Here is a 23,515-nt window from a genome sequence, read left to right as displayed (position 1 = left end):
CTGTTACAGTAAATGCTAAACAAAACCATGTAAATCAGTATTTAGCCAACCTTTTTTTTCCTTTGAGTTTGTATTCTTAGAGAGAATCTATTGTCAGTTGAACACCTGTGTGGTAGTACATAGAAGTAACTATTGCCAAAGACAGTAATGGATATGGGAAAGCCCAGGTGAAGATCGGTGAGAAGAATATGACCTTTCCTTAGAATGGCCAATAAGAAAGAACTGTTTCTATTCTCATTGCAGAAAGAGCCTGTAGACCCTTGGATATGCTCCAGTTGTGGAAGCACTTTTGCAACTTTTGCTCTGCTGGAATCTCACCAGTGCATCCATAAAGACCGAGTCCTTCCTACGAGGTTCAGACCACCAAATAAATTGGGACCTGTAAAAGCAAAAAGCAAACTCAAAGGGAAACTGAGAGGAGCGTCATTAGGCAAAAGCATTACTCAGTGCTTTGGGACCATTTCCTGTTCCTCTGCTGCAAAGTTTAGCTGTGCCAGCTCAGGAAGCACTTGTGATGCTCTCGTGAGGTTTATACCTAAATGGAGAAATGGTCGGTCTTCACTGTTGAAGGGCAAAGAAGTGAAGCAGCCAGACAGTTACCCTTGCCGACTCTGTGGGAAGATATTTGATTCCTTTGACAAGCTCACGGTCCACACTTACACGCACAAAGGGGAGCGCCCCTACAAGTGTTCACAGCACGGATGCACAAAAGCCTTCATTTCCAAATATAAACTGCTCAGGTACAGCTCTGAAGGCATTCCTTTTCTGCTGGATGTGAGGGGTGTTCTAGTGACAGTTAATCCCTGAGTTCCAGGTTTTATTATTCTTGTTTGGGTAGAATTGGAGAAAACTAGTCTCCCTTAATTGTGGTGACTGCTCAAAAAGACTGTGTTGAGCAGTTTTAACCTACTCTATGATTGATGATTAAAACCTTTCCCCCCAAAAAAAATTTTAGGGTTTTACTAATAACCTGGGAACTTGAAAAAAGGCCTTCCTTCAAGGATGCCGGTGTTTTCAAGTCTTGAATCTACGAGAGTAAATGTACTAGAATAAATGTAAACACAAATAACTTTTTTGTGTGTGTGTTCTGTTTTTTTGTCCTAGGCACTCTGCTACTCATTCTCCACAGAAATCTCACCAATGTGGCTACTGTGAAAAGACCTTTCACAGGAAAGACCATCTAAAGAATCACCTTCAGACTCATGACCCTAACAAGATGGCCTTCAAGTGTGAAGAGTGTGGCAAGAAGTACAACACCAAGCTAGGCTATAAGAGACACTTGGCTCTTCACGCTGCCACCAGTGGGGACCTTACCTGTAGGGTATGTGCCCAAGAGTTTGGCGGTACTGAGGTTCTGTTGGAACATCTCAAAAGTCATGCAGGGAAACCAGCTGGCAATATGAAGGAAAAGAAACATAAATGTGACCACTGTGAGCGTCACTTCTATACCCGCAAAGATGTGCGGCGTCACATGGTGGTTCACACAGGCTGTAAAGACTTTCTGTGTCAGTTTTGTGCCCAAAGGTTTGGGCGGAAGGACCACTTGACACGCCATACCAGGAAGACTCATCCACAGGAACTGCTAAAGAGCAGGTTGCAGAACAGTGACTCAGTGGGTCTCCTTGACCAGCTTTTTTCATACAGACTGAAGGAAGACGCCAGCATGCTGTCCCCTCTTCCTGAAAGGGTCTCTGTGCAGAATGGTATTGTGAATAGTTCAGAATCAGAGGAATACAACTGTTCACATCTTCATTCCCAGCCAAGCCTACAAACTGCTCTTCCTCTTGAACCTTCTCCTCACTTGCAAAGGATGGGCTGTGCAGACAGCCTTCCAGCTGTCCATCCCACACCATGTTCAACAGCCGTCCCTACCAACCTGAACCTTCATCAGCCTAATAAATATGACCTTAGTTCTACCTCACTTGCAGCAGGATCCCTCAAGAATCTACCAATAAAAGTGGATGTTAAAGGTTACAATGTACATCTTCTCGAGGACCTGCCATTACCAGAACCTCAGTCTCTTCACAAAATCAGTATGGAAGAAGCTTCCTCAGGGCCTGTAGGGGATACTAACAAGTACCCAGTGCACAAAGAGACAGAGGCAGCAACTGAAACTACAAGTCTGCCTTTCATGGATCTCACTCATGTGATGAGTTTCTGGCAGCTCCCACCAGGGGACAACCAGAACACTATTGGGGACTTCACAATGGCATTTGGCCCAGAGGAACCATCACACAGGCTGAATGGCCTTGGCCAACAGCAAGGTCTTCAGCTAGCAACTGGTGGGATGGCCCTAAACCAGCTGCATCATTTTCCTCGCTCCTTTCCATCCACTACAAATTCTGTAACCTTGCCTCATTTTCACCATGCCTTCAAGTAACTATCACCCTGTGTGGGTTTTTTTCCCTTTTTTTTTTTTTTTTTAAGACTGTGCTTCTTACTTAAATCTGTTAGGATGGGGTGGTTTTGGTTTTGTTTTGTTTTTAAGAAAAACTGCTCCAAATGTTTTCAAAGCACATTATGAACATGGTAGTTAAATTCAGGATGTTAATAAATAAGAAGCTCTATTTTTCATACTACTATTAGTTTTTTTAGCATATGACAACAGTAGAACTAACATATTTCCCTCAGCTCCCTCTATATTTTTGTTGTTACCTTTCATGCGAACAACTGAATAAATATCTTCAACAATAGAAAAGTGTCACAACAGGCACAATAAAACTGTGGCTGCTGCAGTAGCAGAAATAAGGTTAGGGTGAATGGGAAGAAGGGGGAAATCACAGAAAAATCATTTTAATGAGCCATAAATCACAGCAAATTTGTACACATGGCAAATGTAACAAACAGATTATCAACATCACATAGATTTCTGTTAAGCACTTAATTAATGAAGTTTATTAATCTTTAATTTAAATCAGAATCATTCCAAGAGTAAATCTTACCTCCTTGTTTCACTTTTTTCAAATGAAGATCATCACTATTATGATTACGTTTAACTAGATTTTGTTTTCTGACATGCAGTTCAGCTGTGTGCATCTCATGCCTTTTCCCTTGGGCTGGAGGTAACTATCACTTCTAAACGACTATGTAAGAACTGCTGTCTTGTATATGTGCAGTTTTCAGAATGGAAAGTGAATTGTCTCAAAGGTTATAACAAAACTTTACTTTTCATTTAGAGCCGGATCTGCCAAGGTATCAGGCACTGCTTTCTCTCTCTCTCTAGTAAAGCCCTTAAACATTTGCTTAAACTTAAGCGTTTTCTCCCACAGGGTCAACAGCTTGATTAATTTAACATTTAATAAAATATAATGCTTCCTACCTAAGAAGCCTTTATTCACCTTTTGTTGATAAAAATGGCCTTTCTTTAGTCTGGAAAATGATTATTAATTGTAACCATCTGAAATGTGGGCTTTCAGAAAGCAAACCCTGGCCCAGGGGTGCCTGCGCCCAAGCAGGACCTCTCTGGGGCCAGGGGCATGTCCACGCACATAAGGGCTGTGGTGGTGAGCTGACACTGGGCCAGGGTCAAAAACAGGGTCAGAACCTGCCTCACAAGTGTCACCTGAAATTAGCGGGTGTGATAACAGTTCAGGCCATTTTAATCATGGGATTTTCCCTCAGTAGCACTGGGACAGCTACAGTTGGACTTCCAGCCTTTGTTTCTTCCAAACCAGAACCATGGGGACTTCCGTTTTGTTTCCTGGGGTAAATTGTCCATGAATATTTCCAGTTGACAGTTTGTTGGTGTGACAGTCCTAGCACCTGATGCATGAACGAGCAGAAATTGCAAAAACCACATTTCCTGATAGATGACATTATTAAAAAAAAAAACAAACCAAAACCAACAATCAGACTCTTCACAATTCGGTTTCTTACCTAAACCATAGTTAAAAAAATAATCCTGGCATTAGTGGATGATGCAGTGAGTAATGGATTCTGTTGCTGCTAAAACAGACACAAAATTTCTGAATCTGGGTAAATTCTCAAACCCCAAGAGCTACTCTCTCATTAAATCCAAAAAGAGTTCATAGTACCTAATGATCATTACAAATGTAGCATGAAACATGCATGTTCTCTTCTCCCTCATTAATCACAGGAATATTTTCAGACAGGTTCAAATAAAAAGTAGTTTTTAAGTTATTTCTGGTTTGGTGTTACTGAGCTACAATGACATTGTACAACTTCAGTGATCTAATATTCTTAGAAGTTTGTTGGTATTTGGATTAAGGAAAGGTTGTATTATTACAGTTCATGCAAGAATATGTTCTGCAGATACAATGCTGAGGGGTGTTTTTTGTTACGAAAATTTTTGGCATAAGGCAAACCAAAAGGAATCTTAAGATCATTCTTGTAATGACAACAGTAAGAGGAAGAGCAGGCGCTGCATAGTCACACCCAGCTAAGAGTTATTTAAATTATGAGTTCCTGAACAGAGAAAAAGTTGTAATCAATGTTACATGCATATTCTACGGCTAGGCTCTTATTTTCCTCTTAACTTGGAAAGGTGTGTTTATATTCACTTACTGCATTGTTTTCCTTGTTTGTGTAAACTGTATTCACTTGTCTTCATCCAAACTTCTGTATGTACCTGTAAAAAAAAAAAAAAACAACAACTAAACCACAACAAAAAAAACTACTCAATTTTGTAGCGTTACCTGATCATATACACATTTTGTCATTTTGATTTATGCTTTTGTAAGAGGTGTAAATATTTACTGAAGTCCTTGTCCTTGAATTAAAATGTGATGTTAAGAAGGAATCATTATGCAAACACTGAGCTAAAGTGGCACCCGCGTTCTTTCTGCTGTCTTTCAGCACTCTGTTAGCAGAGTGCCTGAGCTCTGAGCTGTCACAAGAGGTGCTGCTGCCTGAACTCAGCCTCTTCTGAAATACAGAATGATAAGCAGCTGTCACCAATGCATATCTAGCTATGGGTTAAAGACCAAGTCTCATTCAAATAAAATGAAAATTACCACTTTTGATGCATTTTAAAATGCTTAACAAAACATACAATGATGGTGTTGGCAAGTAAAACAGAGAAACAAACCTTAAATGTGTAGTACTGCAGCTTTAACCTGTCAGCCCATTCAAGTTTCTTTTTCCAGATTCTTGACATCATAAATGTAGTGAAAGCTGAGCATGTCCCATCACAAAGGAAGGCAGGCTATTTCATAAAGTTATATTTTAAATAAAATTGTTTTAAAATTCTCACAGCTGAAGAGATACCCCCAAATCATCTAATACTGTAAGTAGGGCTGGACTTTCTCACCACTTTTGCTAGGGGGACCTCTGTGACCATTTTTGAGAGGCCTCCAGTAGTTGAAGCTGAAGAATACTTTGTTTCTAGGCAAACAAATATTTTGGGCTCAGTAGACCAGCCTGGTGTGGGCTTGAATATCACATTGCTTAAAGAGCAGTAGTTTCATTTTGGCAGGGGGCAGTGCCAAGAGAAAGGGGTGTGGAGACAGCAGCAAGCTCACCTGGGCTTACCTGCGGTGTCTGAGGGGATGGGGCTGCAGCAGGCGGGCAGGCAGGTCTGACTTCAGGCAGTGACAGGGGAGAAGGCAGCAAGAGCTACAGGGCATCTCTCTGGTGGCACTGCCTTTGGCTCATGCAGGGCTGTGACAGTGGCAGTGTGAGGAGAGGCAACCTCACGTACACTAGGGGTACAGTGGAGGAAAACAGCAGCCCAAGCAGTGTCCAGTCCTCCCTCTCTGGCACAGCCAATTTCTCCTCTAAATGTGAGAGGAGAATCCAAGAGCAGAGAGCTGGCATGGAGAAGGTAAGGTAGACCATGGAATACCAGCTAAGAGATGAAACAGAAAGATCTGGGAGATCTTAGGACATTTTACCTCCCATCCTAATAGAGATAAAAATACTTTTTTATCTAAACTCTGCTTGAAAATCTGTAGAAGCAGAGCAGTATGTGGTGATAAAACAGAATTACTATAATCAAATGATACTAACAAATAACAAAATTTAGTAAACATTTGGTGTCATACGAAAACGTGTACTCATTTTATGAAAGAAAAAAAGGCATGTAAACCTGCTGAAATAATGTCAAGAAGCTAAAATTATACTACATTGAACAAAAGACTGCACCCTTTATGTAAACACAAGTAGTTTTATTGCTAAGTTCCATCCTCTATCAGAAATGATGTTAATTTCTTTTTCCTTCTATTTTATTTACCAGCTTTTTCTCTTGGGACTTTCCATTTTCTTAATCAATGAGCTGCTGTTAACTCCAGAGAATTTTGCACTGCCAGTCTGAACTATGATGTTACATTCCATAAATTAATGATTGGTTCATTTCTTGCTAATGGAATTTTTAAAATTCTGTTCTTCAGTACACCGTTCCTGCCCTTATATTTTTTGTAAGATACTAGAAACTAAGCTGTGAAATCAAACACTTTTGTACTCAGACAGAAAATAATTGGGGGACACACACAACAAAAAATACAGTAAAACTTGCTCTAACTTTTGAGGATTCATTTATTTTTTTGTTAAAGAAAGCAACTGTGGTAACATTGCACAGGATAGTGGGGAATGTGTTTGGTTTTTTTTTTCCCTCTTCTTTCTGGATTTTAAGAAAGGCTAAGCAGCACTGCTTTAGTATATTGTGGATAATGTCATGCCTGCTGTTTCTAAGAGTCTAGCATAGGACTTATGTTTGCTTCAGTATCATCCTTTCTGTATTTATCTAATCATTATTGGCTAAAGCCTAAGTAGAGTTTAATTAAACTCTGTAAAGTCTGATATTTCCTATTGTTGTGTCCAACCACTTTTAATCTTTGTTTACTTTTTAAGTATTTAATAGGTAAGAAAATTCCTTATGGATTTTAATGGAAAGCCTTAATAAAAATTATTAAGCTAAAAAAACCCTACATATTGCATCATTGAAAATTTGTGCAAGGTGATCCAAGGCTGACAGTGGATCAAGTGGCCAAAAAAATAAGGGTATGCCTCCACAATATTTCTGTCTTATTAATCAATTTCTAGAAGCAATTTAAGTGTTTAATGCAAGAATGAGGTTTGGGTTTAGTCTGAACTTGAAGTGCTTTGAAAAAGATGCACAGTATACACCACCATTTATCACATATCAATCACTATCATTAATCATTTTATTGTTTACTGAAAGATTCTATTAAATATTTACATGAAATTCCAGAATGTTCACTTGTCTTGTTCAATATATCAAAGCATTAGGGGAAAGGAAAAATAACATGGTACTGGATCTTTCTACATTTTGTTAAACCATTTAATGAACCCATGGTAATAGCAATCCCCTGCAGGCAATCATTTAATTAAATCTTGGCAACTAATACAAATACTCTCACAATCAATGAATTTCAGTTTACTTATTTTATTGAACGTGGTAGCTGTAGAACTTCAGGCAGAAGTGGTACTGGAAAGTTGTGTTGCTTGAGATCTTCCATAATGTGTTAGAAGAAAGCCTTAACACATCCTCGCCAACGAGCCACTCTATCTTCTGTTGTCCATTTGCGGTCTAAAAGCAGCAACAAGCCATATACTTGCTATTTCCTATTATAGAAACAGTTTTTATATTTTACTCCATTTTATCTAAGAAAATTAAACCTCTATCCCTGGGAAGGTGATGGAGCAGCTCATCCTGAAAACCATTTCCAGGCAGATTAAGGATTTATTTACACCATTCAAAGCCAGTTTCTCACATCTGCTTTCTCAGCTAAAAAGTGCTCTTGAGTAGCGCTGAAACTGATCCTTTGCCTGCACAAAGTGCTCTGTAAAGCACCTGGCAAAGCTCAAATTCTATAGAAAATGCAACAGCTGCCAACAGTCCAGCACCTGCAAGCTCACCCAAGCCAGGCATTTCCACAGTTCCGCTGTGCTCTATTTTGGATGCCAGTGTGGATGCCTGTCCTGGGGACTGCTGGAGGCAACGGCTGTCCCAAGCCTCTGTAAACTGGCTGCAACTACAACCCCAGTGATACCTGGACTCGCCAGTATCCCTAGGGAAAAGAGGTGTCTCCTCCCCAAGCCTGCTAAGCCCCAGGTTTCAGAGTTCAGTGGCTAAACTTTTAAGAACGGTGATGGCATCAATAAGTCCCTGTTGCTGGTCTGCCAGACCCTGCATGGTAACCTTAAGAGTTATTATACTGTTAACATAGTCACAGGTACATAGTCACAGGTAATCTGGGGAGTGGAGAACACCAGATGAGACTACTGGGTACTGACAGCAGTTTTTCCTGCAGCTGGTAAAGTCATGGAGGTAGGTGGAGCTCATAATAGCACCATGCCCATTGCGCTCTTCCCCACAACTGAAGGTACCAGGCACTGACCAGCAGCAATCAAGGACAGCAAAACTGCACGTAGAAGACCCCTGCAATGACTTGGAATGTGAGACTCTGTTTTGTGCACATTTCTCTTCATCCCATGCTCCAAGCACTCTCACAAGCTCATCTCCCAGGCTCAAAATACCTTGCCAACTATAAGGAATAATTCTTGACTACATTTCCTGCTGGGATCTCATATTCTGCAGTTGTATACATGTCACAGGGGTGCAAGATGCTGATCACCTGAGCCATCCCCTGGAGCAATAGCACCACAACCACCTCAAACAGGAGCTGGAGGCCTTCTTGCTGCTCTGACATGGCTTTGCATGGCCCAAAACAGGAACCCCACTGACTGCATGGTCTGAGGAGCAGAAGCCCAAACATCATGTTCTGGGAAATTGTAAGAGCACAAGATCTGTCAGAGAGGTTTGCATTATCGAGCAGCAAATCCTCTCAAGATGCCTGTTACAGCAGAGCACAGCCACTGCCTGCCTGAGATAGGGCTGTTCCAAAAGGAAGAACATTTAATTCCAAAATTAATTTCTCAGCAGCCTACACTGGGGGCCTGAGGAGCTCCACAAAAGTTTCAGTGCAACTAATTGCTTCAAATAATACAAAGAAGCTCATACTGCCAACACTGCAACAGGATATATTGAAAAACACCTGAAAGACAATGCTGTCATTGATCACAGCCAGCATGGCTTCATGAGAGGAAAGTCCTGCTTATCAAACCTGAATTTCCTTTTATGACAAGGTAATGCACCTACTTGATCAAGGGAAGCCTGTTGATGTCGTCTTTTTGGATTTCAGTAAAGCTTTCAATACTGTCTCTCACAGGATCCTTCTGGTCTAAATGTTCAGCACACAGCGGGATAAACAGATCATGTGGTGGGTGAGCAATTGGCTCACGGGTTGAGCACAGAGGGTAATATGAATGGGGTGACACCAGACTGGTGACCTGTCACTAGTGGGGTTCCACAGGACTCCGTCTTGGGCCCTGTGCTCTTCAACATCTCCATAAATGATTTGGATGCAGGACTGGAAGGGATACTGAGCAAGTTTGCAGATGACACAAAACTGGGAGGAGCTGTTGACTCCGTCAAAGGCAGGGAGGCCCTGCAGAGAGACCTTGACAAATCAGAGGACTGGGCAATCACCAACCATATGAAGTTTAACAGGGGAAAGTGCTGGATTCTGCACCTGGGACAGGGCAACCCTGGATGTACGTACAGACTGGAGAATGAGATGCTGGAAAGCAGTGCCATGGAAAGGGACATGGGGGTCCTGGTTGATGACAAGTTGAATATGAGTCAGCAGTGCCCTGGCAGCCAGGAGGACCAAACATGTCCTGGGGGGGCATCAGGCAAAGCATCACCAGCCGGGTGAGGGAGGGGATTGTCCCACTCTGCCCTGCACTGGTGTGGCCTCATCTGGAACATTGTCTGCAGTTTTGGGCACCACAATACAAGAAAGATATTAAGCTGTTAGAGAGCATCCAAAGGAGGGCAACAAAGATGGTGAAGGGCCTCGAGGGGAAGCTGTATGAGGAGCAGCTGAGGTCACTTGGTCTGTTCAGCCTGGAGAAGGGGAGACTGAGGGGAGACCTCGTTGCAGTTACAACTTCCTTGTGAGGGGAAGAGGAGGGGCAGGCAGTGATCTCTTCTCTGTGGGGACCAGTGACAGGACCCAAGGGAATGGCCTGAAGTTGTGTCAGGGGAGGTTTAGGTTGGATATTAGAAAAATGTTCTTCACCCAGAGGGTGGTTGGGTGCTGGAACAGGCTCCCCAGGGAAGTGGTCACAGCACCAAGCCTGACAGCATTCAGGAAGTGTTTGGACAATGCTCTTAGGCACGTGGTGTGACTGTTGGGGATGGTCCTGTGCAAGGCCAGGAGTTGGACTTTGATGATTCTTGTGGGTCTCGTCCATCTCAGCATATTCTGTGCTTCTGTGATATGGTGTATCGCAAAAGCAATCAGGGTCCTTTTATGTGATAATGTTGAAATACAAAAAAAAATTCTTACCCAAACTTTCCTGAAGAATTTTTCCCAGTAGATACACCCCAAGATTTTGCAGTTTTCTTCAGTATTTCTAAAGAGGTCTCTGCAGATCATTATTTAAAAAAATTATTGGCCATAAAACATGATAAACTACATAAATTCAACACAAACTCCAGAAATGTAGGGATCAAAGATACTGATACAAAGAGCAGTTTGTATTATCAGTCACATGTTATACTACAAATAACCTTTAAAATACTTTATAAAACATCTTCTAAACATAGACTGAGTATGAGTCATGATTAACCAGTAGCAATGGGGTCTAGAAAACACATTATATAGAGGGAACTGTTTTAGGGAAGTGGTGGTGTTACTTTTAAGGCTAAATCAACAAGGGCAAAGTCATATGGAACAAACAACATACTTCATACTTCAGCTAAATGGACCTAAGAAAAGGTAAAAATGATGGAATAAATCTTAAAATTGAAGATTAAAGGTTATGGAGTCCTTTATGGGACAGAATAAACCTCAAACACAGACTGTATATTTTAGGTCTATAGAAATACTTCTGTTTGAGGACCTCTAAATGAAAACAATAAGGCCCTCCTGAGCACCCAAATGAAAACCTCTGGGCATACACTCCACACAATGGAGCAGGATAATGACCAGGAAAGCCATTCAATATCAACAACATCCACTTGGAAATTTTTGACCCTGTATGGAAATGAGTTTAGGTTTTCATGTCAAGACTTTAAAAAAAAACCACAAAAAGTCAAAATTTATAATTCAACATTATTCTATCAGAAAACTGGATTCCAAAGCCTATGATCTGCTTTAAAATGCCTCGCTCACCTCAAATACATCAGAGTTTATTACAAGAAAGACATAAATATGACTAAATGAACTCTACCTAGGCTAGGTTTGTCTGTGTTGGCACCTTTTTGTACTCTCTCCAGAAGCGATAACACAGCAGGTGTTAATGTTGGAGTTTTTCTCTGAGTCAATGGCTGCTTGTCCTAGTAAAAGAAGATGCACAATCACCACTCAACTCTAGCAAGGAACTTACAGAGCCCAGTGAAAACTCTCCAAATCGCTGTTGAAGCAATGCTAGAAGGAACAGGAAAAAGGTCCACCCTCTCTCACTTGGAAGTCATTTTCCGTGTCCAAAATAGGTGAAAGAGTAATAATATTTTCAAATATCTTTAACAAAACAAACAAACAAACAAAACCCCAGTACTCTCCTAAAGGAACAGTTTACATTATTCTTTTTTCTATAACAAAACGAAATCTCACTTCAAGAGACTGATGATTACCTTCACTTTTCTGATCCCTCAAAGGGGCTCAGCCCTTTGGCCTTGTGTCTAAAGACAAGGGAACAGCAGACCTTCCAACAGCAGGGAGCCCTAATGGACAGGAAGAGCTTTCTCCGTGTATTGCAAAAGTTGCCAGTTTTCTGCTTCCCTACAGCAGAACTACCTGGAATTACCCTGGAATCCAATTGCAGAAGAGCCTGAAGAAATTACTGTCCCAACTTTTTCATACTGTCATACTCTGTCATTTTTTCATCAGACGAAGGGCTCCAGTTATGGGCAACTCCCAGTTGATATTCAGCATGTACCTTGTTTAAAGAGTTTTATATTAATATAGGTCTTTACTCACCATGAACTAAAGTTTGGCAAATCTGCCTCCAGGACCACGCAAATGTGACTGTCTACTTACCGAAGCCTGTCCAGTGGTCTTTGCAGCATGGTAGACAGCTTGTTCTTCAGAAAACTCCATGTGCCTCTGTGCTGCAGCCTCACGAAACCTCTGTGAGCAGTGTGGACACTGAATATAGTCTGACCATAAGAAAGAAACAGCTTGTCTCACAGTTTATACAGTACAGGAGAAAAATTGCCCTGTTTTCCTGGAGCACTCAAGATGCAGTTCAAAACCTGGCTCCACCAGCAGGTAACCACGATGAGTTCCCATCAGCTCCCAAAGTACATACCTTGGAGAACTACAAAAACTTTCTCTAGAAAAACACTTGGGATCCTAAAATATGTGCTTATGGTATTAACCCAGCAAACAGTAATTGCTTTCAAAAATAAATCCCTGGAGATTAATAGAAGCAGATTTTATTATCTTCGTCCTATTCCTGGCCACCCCCAACCTCGTAATTAACAAGTCTGCAGGAACAGCATTATTCAAAAATTCCTAGCATAGACAAACCCAAAGATTTTAAGACTACTTTTGAAGACTGGTCATTAAGGTTGCTATTTTGTTGAGGTGGCAGCAACATCGACTGAGGTAAGTTTGTGGTTGAGGGTTAGATAGACCTGTACAGAGAGTTCCTGAGCCCAGGGACTCCTGAGCAGCAGGCCAGAGCCCTGTCCTGCAGGACATGGAAGCTCTCAGAAACTCATCAGGCAAGGAGAGGGCATTGCCAGGAGGTTTAAATGGCTCCAGGGAGTGCGGTGCAGCAGTTGGTACAGGCAGAGCTTGTAGGAGGGCACAGCCACCCTCCCAGCTCCTGAGGTAAACCCACCTCACCCGGTGGTTCTTCAACTGCCCAACTAGAATAGACCCAGAAATGGTGTACATACGGTCAAAAACCATTGCTAGTAGGAGCGTAGCAACCCAGACAGAGCTCCACAAGAAGCACGCAGCTTTACAGGTCTCTGGTGGCATGGAGTGTCTGAGCCTGGTGTTAAGTGCCAGAGGACAGCGGAAAAGACACCTGCATACAGTCTGAATTCATGGATGATCTGTTCTGCCTGGTGGCAGAGCTTAAAGAGGAGGTGGAGACACTGAGGAGTATCAGAGAGTGTGAAAGAAAAATAAACTAGTGGAGTTGCATCCTTCCATCCCTGAGAGAAATGCAGCGAACGGAAGCTCAGCAAGTCAGAGGAGCCCTGCCCTCTTGCCATCAGGCAGAAGACATAAAAGGGGGGAGTGGAAACAAGTCCCTGCCTGGGGAGGTAGAAAAATCCTTTCCCGGCCTCCCTCATCTTTCCAGGAGCCCTTACAGAATAGGTATGAGGCCCTGGAATTTGAGGGTCAGGCAGATGACAGGGAAGAAGAACGTCTTTCTGGGGGGATCTCCTAGATCAGTGCAGTCAACCAGACAGACTACAGCTACAGGTATTAAGAAAAAAAGAAGGGTAGTTGTAGGCAGTGACTCACTTTTGAGGAGAACTGTTGGTCCTGTATGCTGATCAGACCCATCCCACAGAGAAGTCTGCTGCTTCCCTGGGGTCCAGGTAAGGGATATTACAAGGAGACTCCCTGGAATAATTTGTCCCTCTGATTATTACCCACTGCTGGTTGTCCAGGCTGGCAGCAATAAGGTTGATAAGAAAGGTACTAGGGTAATCAAAAAGGACTTCAAGCCACTGGGCTGCCTGGTTGAAGGGACAGGAACACATGTGGCATTCTCCTCAGTTTCTTAGGTAGCAGGGATGAATGCTGAAAGGAACAGGAAAACCCACACAATCAACAAGTAGCTTAAAGACTGGTGCCATCAGTGGAACTTTGTTTTTTCTTATCATGGGGCTATTTGTACGGCACCAGGCCTGCTGGAGACAGAGGGGTTTCACCTGTCTAAAAGGGAAAAAAGGAATCAACGCAGTATGGGTAACAAACAGGAGAAACTGGTAGCCATTGTGCAGCAGGAAAGATACGACATAGTTGTCATCACAGAAGTGTGGTGGAATGACTCGCATGACTGGAGTGCTGCAATGGATGGTTATAAGATCTTCACATGGGACAGGAGAAGAAGGAGAGACTGTGGGGTGGCTCTGTACATTAGGAAGTGTTTTGACTGCATAGAGCTTGAGGAAAGGACAATGAGGTTGAGTTCCTATGGGTGAGAATCAGGGGGAAGGCTAGCAAGGCACGTATCCTGGTGGAAGTCTCTTATAAACCACCCAACCAGTATGAAGAGGTGGATGAACTGTTCTATAAGCAGCTGGCTGATATTTCACACTTGCCAGCTTGTGGGAGACTTTAACCTGCTGGAAACTCAGCACTGCAGAGAGGAGGCAGTCTGGGAGGTTCCTGGAGTATGTGGAAGACAACTTCCAGTCGCAGCTGGGGGTGAGCCTACTGGGGGTGAGGCCCTGCTAGACCTGATGTTTACAAACAGCGAAGGGCTGGTGTGACATGTGGTGGTCAGAGGCGATCTTGGGCACAGCAACTACGATATCATAATTTTCAATAACTGGTGAAGTAAGGAGGGGCGTCAACAAAACCTCTGTCCAGGATTTCTGGAGGGCAGACATTAGCCTATTCAGGACACCAGTTTAGAGAGTCTCTGGAGAAGCAACCATTAAAAACAAAGGGGTCCAGGAAGGCTGGACATGCTTTAAGAAAGAAATCTTGAAGGCACAGGAGCAGGCTGTCCCTATGTGCCAAAAGACAAGTTGGCAGAGAAGATCAGCCTGGCTGAGCACAGAGTTTTTGCAGGAACACAGGGAAAAAAAGAGGGTGTATTACCTTTGGAAAAAGGGGCAGGCAACTCAGAAAGGATGTTGTTAGGTCATATAGAGAGAAGATTAGAAAGGCGAAAGCTCAGTTAGAACTTAACCTGGCCACTTGTGTTTTTATAAATACATTAATAACAAAGGGAGGGCCAAGGAAAACTTTCATTCTTTATTGGAGCCGGGTGGAATATAGCCATCAAAGATGAGGAACAGGTGGAGGTACTTAAGACCTTCTTTGCCTCAGTCTTCAGCAGTAAGACCGGTTATCCCCTGGCCCCCTGCTGGTAAGCAGGGACGGGAAGCAGAACGGATACCCATAATCCAGGAGGAAGTAGTCTGTGACCTGCTGAGCCACTTAGATGCTCATGAGTCTGTAGGACCAGATGAGATTCATCCTAGGGCGAGGGAGCTGGAAGAAGCACTCTCCATCATTTACCATCAATCCTGGCTAAACAGGGAGGTCCCAGAAAACTGGAGGTTGGCTAATGTGATGCCCATCCCCAAGAGTGGCTGGAAGGAGGATGTGGGGAAGTACAGACCTTTCAGCCTGACCTTGGTGCTGGAGAAGGTTATGGAGGAGATCATCTTCAGTGCCATCACACAGCACATACAGGACAACCAAGGGATCAGACCCAGCTCGCACAGGTGTAGAAAAATCAGGTCCTGCCTGACCAACCTGATCTACTTTTATGGCCAGGTGACCCGCCTGGTGGATGAGGGAATGGCTGAGGATGTAGTCTACCTACACTTCAGCAAAGCCTTTGACACCATTTCCCACAGCATACTCCTGGAAAAGCTGACAGGCCACAGCTTGGACAGGAGCACTCTCTGCCAGGTTAAGAACTGGCTGCATGGCTGGGCCCAGAGAGTGCTGGGGAATGGTGCCACGTGTGAATGACCCACTGGCATTCAGTCACAAGTGGTGTCCCCAAGGGATCAGTGTTGGGCTCAGTCCTGTATAATATCTTTACTGATGATCTGTATGAGGGGATAGAATTTACCCATAGTAAATTTGTGGATGGCACCAAGCTGGGTCGGAATGTTGATCTGCTGGAGGGTAGGAAGGCTCTACACAGGGATCTGGATAGGCTGGATCAATGGGATGAGACCAATGGTATGAGTTTCAACAAGGCCAAGTGCCGGGTCCTGCACTTTGGCCGCAACAACCCCATGCAGCGCTACAGGCTGGAGGAAGTGTGGTTGGAAAGTGGCCACGTGGAAAAGGACCTGGGGGTGCTGGTCAACAGCCAGCCAAGAGGGTCAATGACATCCTGGCCTGTATCAGCAATGTGGCCAGCAGGACCGGGGAAGTGATTCTTCCCTTGTACTCAACACTGGTGATGCCACACCTCAAATCCTGTGTTCAGTTTTGGGCCCCTCACTTCAGGAAGGACATTGAGGTGTTGGAGTGTGTCCAGAGAAGGGCAACAGAGCTGGTGAACAGAATGGAGCACAAGCCCTGTGAGGAGCAGCTGAGGGTGAGGGGGTTGTTTAGCCTGAAGAAAAGGGGCTCAGGGAAGACCTTATTGCTCTCTACAGCTACATGAAAGGAGATTGTAGCCAGGTGGGGGTCAGCCTCTTCTCCCAGGCAGCGAGGGACAGGACAAAAGGATATTATTTAAGCTGCACCAGGGGAGGTTTAGGTTGGACATTAGGAAGAATTTCTTCACAGGAAGGGTGATTAGATGCTGGAATGGACTGCCCAGAGAGGTGGTGGGTCACCTGGAGGCATTTAACTGGATGTGGCACTTAATGCCATGGTCTAATTGACATGGTGGTGTTGGGTCATAGGTTGGACTCTATGATCTCAGAGGTCTTTTAAAACCCAATTCATTCTGTGATTCTGTGATTTAGCAAACCACTGCTGAAGAAGTTGTGCCCCACCAGCCAAGGCACATCTAAGAGCCAGGTTTCTGAGTGTGAAGCAGCATTGTGAAGAACACACAGTCGTGCTTTCTAAGCCTTTTCTGACAGTTTTACAGTCCTGATTCTACTAAAAGCTATTCAGGGACACATGGCTGGTGCAGTACGACTCATTTCAATGAACAGTGTTCAGGGTCAGCACAGTCACAATTCAGCCATCACATTGCCCTTGCCATTCCCAGACCCTTTCTCCCTGTCCTGTGCCTTTTACAAAAGAAGTCCAAGTGTCCTTATCCTAATACTAAGGATATAGCAGCTTTAGAAACCCTTTCTCTCTGTAATAACACAGAAAAAATGGTGCAAGCAGCCATCAAAAGCCAGCTCCAGATCAGCATCATGGGCATAATCGTTGTGAACACAGATGCCTGGCTTCAGGGGGCTGGTAGGGGCACCTGGAACTTCAGGGGAAAATGGGGAGGTTTTGGACTCTGTTTGGAGAAGGATGAGAGGAAAAGGGAATATCTCTCTCCTTTCCAAAATCCATGTACTTTCTCTCCAGTCCTGTAACATGGGAATATATAGTCCTGTACTATAGGATATACACCCTCACTAGGCCACTCAGCAACTTGTCCTCCCTAAAAAGCAGTTACTTACTTCCTTTCTCCACAACTACTGCTGCTCTTGCAGAACTTGGATTCCTCCAATAAGGAGAAGGAAAGGGAGGGTCTGCTCTTAGAGTTGGTAAAGTTAGACAAGAAATAACAGAGTCATTAAAGAATTCAGCAGTGGAAATTCAGAGAGAAGTTTGACCCCAATCAAGGAAGGAAGAGGAGTCCTGCTGCTTATACTGCATCACCATCATCTAGGAGAGGAGAGAGGCTGGAATCATGGCAGATGCTTTTGCTATCAGTAATGAATTCCTACTCTGGAAGTGAGCCCAGAGAGCCCCCCGTCCCCCTCCTGCTCTCCGCCTTCCTAACGCAGGCAGGACTCCACTGAGACCCTTTCCAAGATTGCTCCTACATTTTATAAATCACATTATCATGATATATTGGCTGTATGTACATCATTTTGGATCTGTAACTTGTAATACAGTGAGCTCTGTGCAGAGACCAAACCTGGTATTTGTAGTAAACCAGACCTGTCTTTTGCTAAATGACTTCCCCTGACTGCACAGCTGGGTGGGGAAGGAGACAGTGGAAAAGCCACCACGTGGGAGTGGGGAAGCAAGTGTGCAGTACAGTTGTTTTGAATGGCGAGAGGATGTATTTCACCCTCTGTTATATTGTAGTACAGCTATCCGGACTCTCCTCACAAAGTGTTAATATCAAATCCCAAGCTTGCTGCCTTTAAACTTAAGAGGTACAGTTAGTTTTCTCTTCCTCCTCACTGCCTCTGCTTTGCACTCCTACACAATTATGGAGGGAATTAATGTTCACACTGTGTTGTGCCAGGGGTGCAAAACTGAAGCCCATCTGCAGTTAATAAGAGGTAACTGCTTTACCAAAGATCAGTCCAAGAACAGCAACATTATAAAGTAGACCACAAACCTGGATTCATTCTTGGTGGGGGAGGAGGTGGAAGAGGGTGGCCCTCCTTCAGAGTTTTGTGACCTGCTTGGCTGATTGAAAAGTATTAACAAAATCCTCTGCTTCCAGTTAGATTTCTTCCCTAGCTGTTTCTGTAATGGAAATAAGAGAAGACACAAACCATACTTCTCTTGAGCAAGGGTTCTTCCTTTCTGAGGGAAAGAAAAAGCATTAAAAAAAAAAGAAATTTGCTTTTTTTGGAAGGCATAGGAAAGCTGATTTAGACCTTCACTGTCTATTGACAGCACCAGAAGATGGATAAAAGAACAGTGCACTTCAACAGAACACCCTGGTCATGGCAGACCAAAGAGCACTTAAGAGGGAATAGAAAAGACATTATGATCAACACCTTCCCCTCTCCACTTGTCACATTCTTCTTGCTTTAAACCTTTGCACACTTCTGTTTCTTTCCACAACTGATTTTAAAGGACATTTTACAACAGCAGTCTGCACGGATACCAAATCAGCAATGATTTGGCATATCTGGGTAAAATAATACATATGCATATCCATGTGTATTCCTCTCCTCCCCAACAAATATACTTTTTCCAGTAAAAGCTAAAGCATCTTTTCCTCCATCTCTGTAAATAAGTTCAATTTAAATACATTTTTAAACCCTTCAGTTCAATAGCAGTGAATCTCTGTAACTTAAGGGGCTACTGACAGCTCTCAGGTTCAACATGGGGTATTCATGCATCAACCATCTTGGATCATGCTCTCAGATTTAGGTGAAAATGAAGCTGTTAGACTCTCACATTGTCTTTAAAAGGCATATTTTAACGTTTTTTAGAAGAGCAGAGACACTTACATAGCCAGGGTAGTCATGACACCTACTGATTTGGCTTCTCAACAGAGAAATATTCCCAAACACTAGCAGCACAGGGAGGGGGAGGAAAGAATTTGGTACCCGGTCAAGCACATATGTGATACTCATCCGTAACATCCAGGCTTTGTCCTTGGAGGAAACAATAGTGTTACTGAATGAAAGACTTCATATGGAGATAACACACACACTTCAATTTTAACTATAGCTTTTGTGGGGCCTGCTTCTTCACAGTGATGATTTCTGTTCCCTGCAGTCTCTGTTTCAAAATGCTGAAGGGCTTGCACTTTCCACTGAAGGTTTTCTTGCACATTGGATCATGTCTCAGCTGGGATCCAAAGAAAAACATTTTTTAATGGGTTGGAGTCATGCTTTGTTAATGATGCTTCCTTATTCAGGCTTTGAAATTACTTATATTCAGGAGCAGGGAGCTGCAGCAGTATTTATTTTGGGTTCAGTTTAACTCCTGAAGGAGTTCATCAAAACTTAAAAAGCTGTCTAAGTACAGCTGCAGTTCAACACAAATAAGAAATAGAAGCCATTTCCAGTTGGTTCTGCTCAGGGACATGCTGGAGGCCAGTACAAATAATGACTTGCAGAAAAGAACAAACTGGGTCTGTGAACAGGAGCTCTCCTGTTGGACTCCTTCACCGCACCTGGTTTTCTTTCTCTTTTCTTGGTTAAGAGGGAGAACAGTCTGACCCTATTTAAGTGGCCAAGATTTACATTATTAGTTCTCTGAGTTTAGATAAGTGTTTCAGAGTGGGGGCTCCTCTGACAAACAGCAGTGCTTGTTAGAGCACTGAACCACCACTGAAATAGCCACAGCCCCAGCTTGAATCGGAGCAGCTGCTTACCAGCACTCATAACCTGACAGCACAGAAGGAAAACTAGGGATAGCACCTGCAGCTGGAAGCTGGGAAATTTTAGGTAGATAGATATCTAGTGCCAAATTTTAGCATCAACTTCACTTTTATTTTTTTTTTACTTATTAAGTAGCTGCCTGAGCAAGGCGTTTTGGTTGCAGCTCAGCTGGACCAAAAAGCAACTCATTCTACTTCCAACTCATTTTGAAATTCTCATTTCCCTTTGAACCTTTTACTCATGTGCTTCAGGTCCTTATCCTCTGTTTCTAGTCATTTTTCACAGCAAACTCAAGAGGAATATTGCTCTGCAGGACCAAAAGAGCAGCAATACCTATGCCTTGCCCACTAAGGAGCATAGCAGTCCTGCATCACTGGGGCACAAAGAGACACTATAAGACTTGTGTTTCACACTAGTCACAGTGACAGGAAACTTCTCACCTCTCCCAAAACATAGACGTATCTCTTTTCAAACTGCTTTGCTAAATTAAACCATTCTGTTCTTCCTGCACCTGATCTGAGATACCAAACATGAAAGGACATGAAATGCGTAGTTGCACCTTTGTCTTGGCGCTCCACAGTCACTCAGATTCAAATGTATTGTTCTTGGATTTTTTTTTTCTTAAATCAGTTTTCAGTACTATTGCAGGGCTGATCTGATCTACCACAGAGACACAGGATCAGTAACACAAACTGAGGAGCAGAGGGGTGCATGCAGAGCCCCACCCCTTGCAGAAAAAATGTGCAGTTGGGTGGTGCCAGGCAAACTGTGCAGCCACCCATTCAGTTTGTAATCCAGGGATCAGGGAGGTCAAGGGGAATCTTTTCATTCACTTCAGTAGGCTTTGGAACAGAGCCTGGTGCCCACATTATGCTGTCAAAGGGACTACTTATCAGATGGTTTATTAGTCTATTTTTCCCAAGAGGCCTCAAATAACAAATTCACCCTAAAAACCTGGAACAAATAGGAAGCTTCAGGTTAGTAATTTACGCTTCACCAAGAGAAAATACATTATTTTAAATTCAATATACAGGACACTTTTGGACATGGTTTTGGACAAGAAGGTAAATTAAGATAGCACAAGGCTGAAGATGAAGTCACAATATTTCTGTGCACATTGATTAATTCTCTAATCAAGTTCACTAATGAAAGCAGTTACTAGATAATTTGCTGTTTTAAATGTGTTCAACCCTCTTCTCTACTAGCAGTCACCTCCTCCTTCCCCAGTATTCACTACCCCTTTCAGTTAAATGCATTGACATTCCCATTAAAATAAAAGATTTTTGTTTTACCAGAACATCTTGTACAGAATGTTTTCCACAGGTTGTAGGAGCCAGATCTTGACTTCAGGCAGCTGTGTAAAATGCAAACCATGCAAGAGTCTGTTGCACAGTACAGGACAGCTTGACTATAGCAGAGTCGGCACTTGGACTGAGCCCTGGCTGAAACAGTACTTCATTGTCAGAAAGGGACATCTCCATAGAATCACAGAATATCCTGAATTGGAAAGGACTCACAAGGATTATCAAATCCAACCCTCCAGTTCCATGCCAGGGTTCCCTTTTGCAGAACTCCTTAGTTATCCCATTCCTACTAAGCACAAGCTCTCCTTTACTACGATGGGCAGCATTCTGTTTTCCACATGACTGCTTAGGTATGTGCTTTCACAATGACATCACGGTTGGCTGAGGAGATGATGGAACAGTACCTAAGTTCATTGCTCCCTAAATTCAGGGAAGGGGGCTGGGAAGCAAGAACAGGCGATCTGCACCCAGATTTATTCTATTTTGTTTGGAAGTCAGCAGGAGCTAATGACATCCTGTAATGGCTCAGGCTGAACTGTTGCTATTTCGGAAGGTAGAAAGTGCCATGCAATGTGTGACATTATCTTCATTATTAAGGCGGAACATTTCTATGATATGCTAAACACCATTCCAAGATGATCTTACTTTGTAGATGTTAATTTTTTGGGGATGTTTGGTTTTAAATCAGTAATTTTTTTAAAAAAATAGATGTTAAAGTTACATGGAAAGTAGTTCTAGGCCCCTCTGACACCAAAGGCAGTCACATACTCCTCTCACTTCAGAGCAGGGACGTGACTTTTATTAAACAGAAAAAGCCCTAAGGAAAACCTGAATAACACAGTCCTTTTCATTAGATTGGTAACCCTACAGAGGTACTTCTCTGAATTAACTTCTGTAAGGACTTCTCATTTAACTGTTCCTTACCTGCTCTTGCTAAAACAAAAGAAATCCTTGTCTTGCTAAAGCAGATGAGTGACTGCTTTTGTTTCTTACCTTTTCCTTAGGACTTTAAGATACTCCAAGGCACAGAGTTAACGTTACTACAGTGTTTCATTGATTACAAGTGCAGAGGAACAAAGTAATTCTATAACTTTCAAACAAAGGCTATAGAAAAAGTCAAAAATGTCTTTCCCCTTTTGTTCCCAATCAACAGCTGTGTCTGTCTTCCTCTGGCTCCCCCACCTCTTTATTCTTTCTCACCCCCTCAAGGTTTTGACTGACAGAGGAGCTTTTTTTTTTTTTAGAAAAAAAGGACTTTGGGTACAAGCACAGTATCATTGAATCAGCAATGAGAAATCTAGCAAAGAACACATGCACCGTCCTTTTTGGTAAATCAGAAAATCACATTCCACCCAAACAACTGAACAGCATTTGTTACTCACTTGTTCCATTTAACTTCTTTCCTGGTATCTGACTCATCTCAACAGAATTGCTTCTCAGATTTCCTTTTCTGTGTTGTTGTCAGGAGTCACGAGTACTAGGTGGTCAGTATTCGTTACTCAAAAGCTCACCATCCAAGTTACCACACAATCAGCTATTACATTAGCAATTACGACATAGGCAGACCCTGCTTAAGCTTGTGAAACACATGGAAACTAGTACAGGTAAGGGAAACTAGCTAAAGGAAAACTCTGAAACTTTTTCCTAATCTTACAGATGATTTCTACTGATTCAGTTAACACAGACAATTCTAGAAAACAAAGGCTTAATCTAGATGTGCATACAAAGGCTTAATCTAGATGTGCATTGACACTTTAGTTTTCTGAGCAGTGATTAAGAGACTTGTAGACTCAAATACCTCTTTATTCCCTTCTCCAAAATCATCTTACTTTACCAATTTATTATAAAAGTCTCCCTCCAGTAAAACCAAGTACTTTGAATTGTTTCTGTACATTAAACAGCCTCATCAGTCCCTCTGCAAGCTTGTCTCCATTTAGTATTCACAAAACTATTTAAGGAATATTCCAGATGCTTTGAATTCAACAGTAGTCAGGCCACTCCACTGATGCGTTGGTTCCTTACAGTAAAATGGTTAACTTTTCACCTAAAGGCAGAAGACTGCTCAGTCTGTAGCCTAAGGACCGAAACCTGAGGGTTTCTTATTAATACATAAGGATTTATGACTGACTACAAATACTATTCATTTCATTCACACATAATGGACTGGTCACTATCAAGATAACTCACGTGCACAGTACAAACATTTAAGATCATACCAAGCCTCAATTCTGGCCGTCTGCTCATCTTCAAAAATTTGTGGTGGGTCTTGAGCTTGTATTTCAATGAAACCAAACTGAAT

The 23,515-nt window shown here is 42.7% G+C and overlaps 2 protein-coding genes across 2 annotated transcripts in view; one reads left to right on the top strand and one right to left on the bottom strand.

Annotated features, from left to right (window-relative positions):
• PLAGL1 (PLAG1 like zinc finger 1) overlaps window positions 1-4,975 on the top strand; it is a 46,207-nt gene extending 41,232 nt beyond the window's left edge. The window contains exons 7-8 of the mRNA XM_027751478.2: window positions 244-740; window positions 1,105-4,975. Coding sequence (XP_027607279.1) covers window positions 244-740; window positions 1,105-2,380 — 1,773 coding nt within the window. The 3' untranslated portion in view covers window positions 2,381-4,975. The remainder of the gene's footprint in view (window positions 1-243; window positions 741-1,104) is intronic.
• Window positions 4,976-7,347: 2,372 nt separating this feature from the next.
• Window positions 7,348-23,040, bottom strand: ZC2HC1B (zinc finger C2HC-type containing 1B). Its single transcript, XM_039387400.1, is given in 10 exon segments — window positions 7,348-7,507; window positions 10,335-10,413; window positions 11,221-11,326; window positions 12,030-12,148; window positions 18,187-18,243; window positions 18,246-18,284; window positions 18,347-18,377; window positions 19,269-19,376; window positions 21,205-21,256; window positions 23,015-23,040. Coding segments are annotated over 10 exon segments (642 nt in total). The 3' UTR covers window positions 7,348-7,482.
• Window positions 23,041-23,515: the final 475 nt, after the last annotated feature.

Source organism: Pipra filicauda, unplaced genomic scaffold (assembly GCF_003945595.2).
Source record: "Pipra filicauda isolate LSUMZ 115617 unplaced genomic scaffold, ASM394559v2 scaffold55_size4083901_pilon, whole genome shotgun sequence".
Classification (NCBI taxonomy): Eukaryota; Metazoa; Chordata; class Aves; order Passeriformes; family Pipridae; genus Pipra; species Pipra filicauda.
Note: the sequence above shows the minus strand (reverse complement) of the source record. Positions and strands in the feature narration are given on the sequence as shown.